Below are 5,781 nucleotides of genomic sequence, written 5' to 3'. Positions count from 1 at the left end.
TGTGTGTGTGTGTGTGTGTGTGTGTGTGTGTGTGTGTGTGTGTGCGTACACACACACACAATAACAAGTTACAGAGCAGTGACCAAACAGTGTTACACAATCACATGCTACACTTTGCAAACACACTTTCTGCACTGGCATTGTTCGTCTGTATTATTCATATTATTAGAGCTGCCTATCAGTGGTACTCTGTGTGTGCACCACAAATGTACTATATAAATACATTGTTGTTTATCTCGTGTAGTTGCAACTGCATACGTACTGAGTATTTGTGGCATTGAAAAAGTACAAATAATGTCTACACTGTTTGTTTTTGTTCCCTGTCGTGGAGCCAAGAGGGAAATTGGAACAACATCTGTCCATTCAGCCTGTGAGCTTGATAACTGGATAAATAAGTGAGATACAGACTAGGTGTAAGAAAGGTCAATAATTGTCGTTACCATATATGTATATACTGTATGTATATATGTAAACTGGCCACCACTATCATTTCAGGAAATTATGCTTTCTAGTTTTATATTGCTTAAAACTAGAGTTTCCTCAATTGATTAGAGTGGCTGGCGCGGTGGCAGAAGATTAATCAGTACTGTTCAAGGCCACCATTGGCCACCCAATAACTCTTCCATTGTGTCTAGTTGTGGATAAAATTGCTCCCTCCAAGGATCCATCACCCCTAACTACTTGAATAACTTATTAAGGTATGCTTACATTACCTGTTCAGTTCCAGTCCAGAAAAACACTCATCTAAAAAAACTGCAAACATTTTTTTTGTTTGTATTTAAGGATCCCCATTGGTCTTTACTGCAGTAGAGACTATTCTTCCTGGGTCCATACCCACAAACAATACACAAATATTACAACGTTGCCATCATTACAACTAAAAATCTCAAACAAACAAGACACAAGAACAAGTTGTTTACAGTCACTCCAAACATTGTCAAAAGAAAAGAATACCTAGTCTGGTAAACCATGTCTGTTAGAGGAGGGTAAAAAATTGAGAAAAGGCTAAAAGGTTTATGTAAAATCCCAATACTATGTAAGAAGAAAAATAGAAGGCTGCATACTAGTTTGTCACTGACCTTCATTCATGACAGGCTGATGCATGAAGTTATGAGTTATAAAATTACATTTTCTACTAAAATCCCTCATCGATGGGCAACATCAGTGTTGCTTAGTCTCAGTTGCACGCTGTCTGGTCACATGATGTGTGCCTTTATCAGACCAACTTCTCTGTCCATCATTCATTCCAAAACAATGGACATGAAAGATGTCTGAGCTGCTGTTGTGAGTTTGGTTTAGACTTTATTCAAAGATGAGGAGAGCAGAAAATAAGCAGCCAACCTGAGTGCAGAGAAACTGAGAGCACTGGCACAAAAAAGAACACCAAGAAGATGGTGAGTGAAATCATCGTAAGGTGCTTACAGAAGAATGGCATTGAGAGATCACTAGTGGACGAAGTGAGGCAATATGATGTTGGTGAACACCACAGATATATTGCAGCTCAACCATGGATGAGAATAGAACATCACTGAAACTGAAAGTTAAACTGAGTTTCTTTTTCAGAAATAGATCTTGTTTAACTCTGAATGCTAAGAAATGCCTTGTAACTGTGTAACTCCTTCCCTCCATTGACTATGGTGACATTATTTACATGAGCGCTCCTACAAGAACCCTGCAGATGTTGGATGCTGTCTATCATGATGCACTAAGATTCATAACTGGCTGTAACTACCATACCCACCACTGCACCCTGTATTCACTGGTTAACTGGTCATCATTAACTTCATGTAAACTCTCTCACTGGTACATTTTCATATTTAAATCACTACTTGGTCTGTTGCCTTCATACATCTCCTCCTACATGTCACTTTGTCAGTGCAGCTACAGCGTAAGGACATTATTACATGCAGTGTTCCCTCAGTGCAAACTAAACTAGGCAAAAGGGCCTTCTCCTACTCCGCTCCTGTTTCCTGGAATATCTTGCAAGAAGATCTGAAGCTCTCGACCTTGACCTCTCTAAGTGGCTTCAAACATCTGCTAAGTTCCTGGTAAAAACCAATGCAGACATGTTCTTGTTATTTTTACGTGGCTTTACAACCTAGCTGTTTATTTTGTTACTTTTTTTAATTAATATTTTATTTTCGCTTGTTATTCTCAGTTTGTATGCATCCTTTTATGATTGTCTGTTGTTGTCTTTGTTGTCCACTGTTGTCATCACTGTTAAATTCAGGTCTGTCTTGTCCCCAAGGCTCAATGGGATTAACCTGTAATATAAAGGTTGAATGAACCACACGGATAACAAAACAAGAAGATGATGACATCATAGCAACAAAGCATGCACTGTGCTTATGCATGCTATAACTTCCCACACATCTACCCAAAACATTCAAAACAGACAGTAACAGGAACACATCATGACTATTTGACTACATCTAGAAACATCACCCGACCAAACCTGTTTTCAACGAGCGTTCATTTTCTTCATGTTTGACTCATGCAAAAAGAATTTCAAACAACGCCAACAGATGTGGCCAAATACAAATCAGTGTGATCCTATCCTCTGTTGACACAAGCAGCTTTTTTTCATCATCACCGACTCTCCTTTTCTGGTCTTCTTCCAGGACTACGACCTGAGTCAGCTGCAGCAGCCGGAGTCTCTGGACCACATCATTAGTAAGCCATCAGGGGTGCGCAGGGTGGATGAGAGGCCTGTGATTGCTGAGTCGCAGTATCCTGTTAGACCCAGTCTGCCCCACCCAGGAGACATAGGAGACTTCATAAATGATGTAGGTTTTAGACCAAAACTGTTTCCTATAGCGTGCTCAGAAAACAGAAACTCAGAGATTTTGGGTGGATTGGTTTTCATAATTTGATGCTTCTCTAACAGCTGCTATATTTTTTAAGGTTCATCTTTCGTTTCTTTATAACTAATAAGTGTTTGCCTCTATCAGCATTCAGGCTATGAAAGATCATTAAAAACCTTATGGTTGGGTGGACCAGATAAGACCCGTTTATTGCATTTTTTAAAGTCTTGCACCCTGAATCTGTTTTCCCATGTGGAAAATCAGTTCCTCCATTATGTTGTTCGTGAATAACAATAGGTCTTTGTTTACTGCAGGAACTCTGGAGCCTCTTTTTGTGAACCGGGAAAAAGTGCAAGTTAATTTAAAGGAATGTGCACTGCACACCACTCGATTACAGTAGTCCCTCTCTTATCACTGGGGTTACATTCCACACACACCCACCATAGGTGAAAATCTGTGAAGTAGGGACATTATATTTATTTTAGTATTTATATATAAGTTAAGGCTTGCAATGTTCTGAACAATGTTCTAAACTCTAAAAAAGCAGACAGACTGATGCTATGGTTACTGAGCCAATCTACACCATGGGGCCATCGAGACAGGCCATCGGGAGCACAGGGACATTTCCTGGTGGCCTGGCCTACTCAATAATCACCAAGGGGCTGGACCAAAGTCTCAGTTCTGGTTGCGCTTGATTATTTTAAATAAACAATCCTTGCTGCTCACTCAGGTATCCTCCTCACTGAAGCTCACAACAGAGCTTAGGTTGCGCCTGTTGTGTGTCTCTGCTCTGCTGTGACAGACAGCCTCAGAAAGAGAAAGGAGGGGCAGGGCCTGTCTTTCCCCATCGCTGCTGTGGGAGCTTCAGTGAGGCGGATACCTGAGTGAGCGGCATGGATTGTTTATTTAAACACTTCTGTGATCACTGAGCGGACCAGGCCATCGGGAAATGTCCCAGTGCTCCTGATGACCAGTCCGTCCCTCAGCACAATGTTCTCATTGGTCACCTTCTATCAATCAGCCAATCATCTGTCGTATACACTCTTACATTAAAAGCCCGCAAAAGAGTGAGTGAGTCCGTGAAAGTTGAGCTACGAAGTATCGAGGGACTACTGTATCTTACGTTAAGAATCATAACTTAGGAGCCAAGATGGGGTAGAGGCAGGGCACCCGAAAGTCCCAGTTTGATTCCCAGTCATTGCACATCTCGTGGTGTCTCTGAGCAGGACACCCAATTGCTCCCCGGGTGCTTTCAATAGCTGCCCACTGCTCCACCTGCAGGTGGATGGGTTAAATGCAGAGCCAGTTTCATCATAGTATGGGAACATACAATGATGACAACACATTTTTATTATTATTAAAAGACTTTCTGGTCAAACCTTGAAAATGTGTGTGACCTGTTAGCGCTCAGAGTATATTTTAGGTTTGATTCAAAGATTTTCCATTTAAAATCAGTTTTATAAGATGGCAGGGGATTGTGTAGACTGCTGAAGAGCTAAAAGTTTTAACTACTATCATAATGAATGATGTTATTGCAAATATGCTTGAGATGTTGTGAAAATATTTGAGTCTGTATCGCCAAGTACATTAACTTTCATGATTATCCTCAATACAGTTTTCTTTATTTATTTTCTGTCTGTAGGGTCTGAGAGCGGCCGACAACGACCCCACTGCCCCCCCTTACGACTCCTTGCTGGTGTTCGACTACGAGGGCAGCGGTTCAACCGCCGGCTCCGTCAGCTCGCTCAACTCCAGCAGCTCAGGAGACCAGGACTACGACTACCTCAACGACTGGGGTCCTCGCTTCAAGAAGCTGGCAGATCTCTACGGGGGCGGAGACGATGACTGAGAGCGGAGCAGAGGGGTGGAGGACTGTGCATGGCTGTGTGGGGGGTGTTGGGGGGCTCAGAAGAGGTGGTGGGGAATAAGTGGAAGAATGTACCCTCACATGGGCTGCAGTAGTCGGCTCGAGGCGACCAGGCCCGCAGCAGTGAACTCTGCTCTGATGCAACTGTATTCTGGCTTTATGGTTTTAGTGGCAAGTTTGTAGTGTGAAACTTTACTTTTTTTTTTTTGTTCTCTCGCCGCGCTGGACCTGGATTTCTCTGGGGACAAATCAAGGCGGTCACGAGAGCCACGAGTAGTGAATTTGTGCTTTGATCGGTTGTTCAAACGAAACTCTCTCCTCTGCTTTAGTCTCACACTGAAGAGAAGAATGTTGTCGGGACGGCGCTCACTGACTCTCTTTAACTCTGTCAACTTGAATTTCCTTAGAACAGAAGCACTGTCATTTTATAAAGTGCCTTTTGTGGTGTGTTTTTGTATCAGACTCCTGCTATCTCAGGATCGGTTGCCATTTGTGCAGTACTACGGAGGCGTGTTGCGCCCCCCTCCCCTCCTCAGACCAGCCCTGCCTGTCTCTCCCCTCCCTCTGACAGCGTTGCACAGGAACAACCCCAGCAGCCCGGGAGGGAAGGACACAATCCAAGGGCGTCTATCGGACATCATAACATTCATTTATGGCCTGAAAGAAGCCAATAAGAGTACGTGTGGGAACCCCCCCCCGTTCACAAAAATCACCTAACAGCTACATTTTTCTACATGTGGGGGGTTTTTATAGTTTACTGGAGAATGCTTGCCTTTTTCTTCTGTGAACTCATGGGTTTCAGAGCCTTTGTGTTGAGACGCTTGCCTGCCCTGTTCGGTTTCATGTTGCAGACTCCACGGTGTAAAGCTTACGTAGGCATGGCCCGGTTAGTCCGAGAGCATTAGGAGAGCGGCGCCTAACGGAACAAAGGCGCCCGAGAGAGATTCTTCTGTCGCCTTGAACATTCCTGTTTTTAATAGGCCAACGAAACTTACTAAAAAGGTGCATGATCTTTTATTTTTCCTCCAAATGTTTTACTCAAAGCACTCGTTACTCTGTGGTGAGAATGTGAAACTAGTCAGCTGAAACTATATGAATATACTCTGTATA

General features: G+C 43.0%; 1 protein-coding gene across 1 annotated transcript in view; it reads left to right on the top strand.

Moving 5' to 3' along the window:
• The window catches only part of cdh4 (cadherin 4, type 1, R-cadherin (retinal)), a 446,399-nt gene extending 441,746 nt beyond the window's left edge, over positions 1–4,653 (top strand). The window contains exons 16-17 of the mRNA XM_037679124.1: positions 2,622–2,786; positions 4,447–4,653. Of these exons, the coding sequence (XP_037535052.1) occupies positions 2,622–2,786; positions 4,447–4,653 (372 nt within the window). The remainder of the gene's footprint in view (positions 1–2,621; positions 2,787–4,446) is intronic.
• The last annotated feature ends 1,128 nt before the right edge of the window (positions 4,654–5,781 follow it).

Source organism: Nematolebias whitei, chromosome 7 (assembly GCF_014905685.2).
Source record: "Nematolebias whitei isolate Nwh7 chromosome 7, NemWhi1, whole genome shotgun sequence".
In the NCBI taxonomy this organism is placed as follows: Eukaryota; Metazoa; Chordata; class Actinopteri; order Cyprinodontiformes; family Rivulidae; genus Nematolebias; species Nematolebias whitei.
Note: the sequence above shows the minus strand (reverse complement) of the source record. Positions and strands in the feature narration are given on the sequence as shown.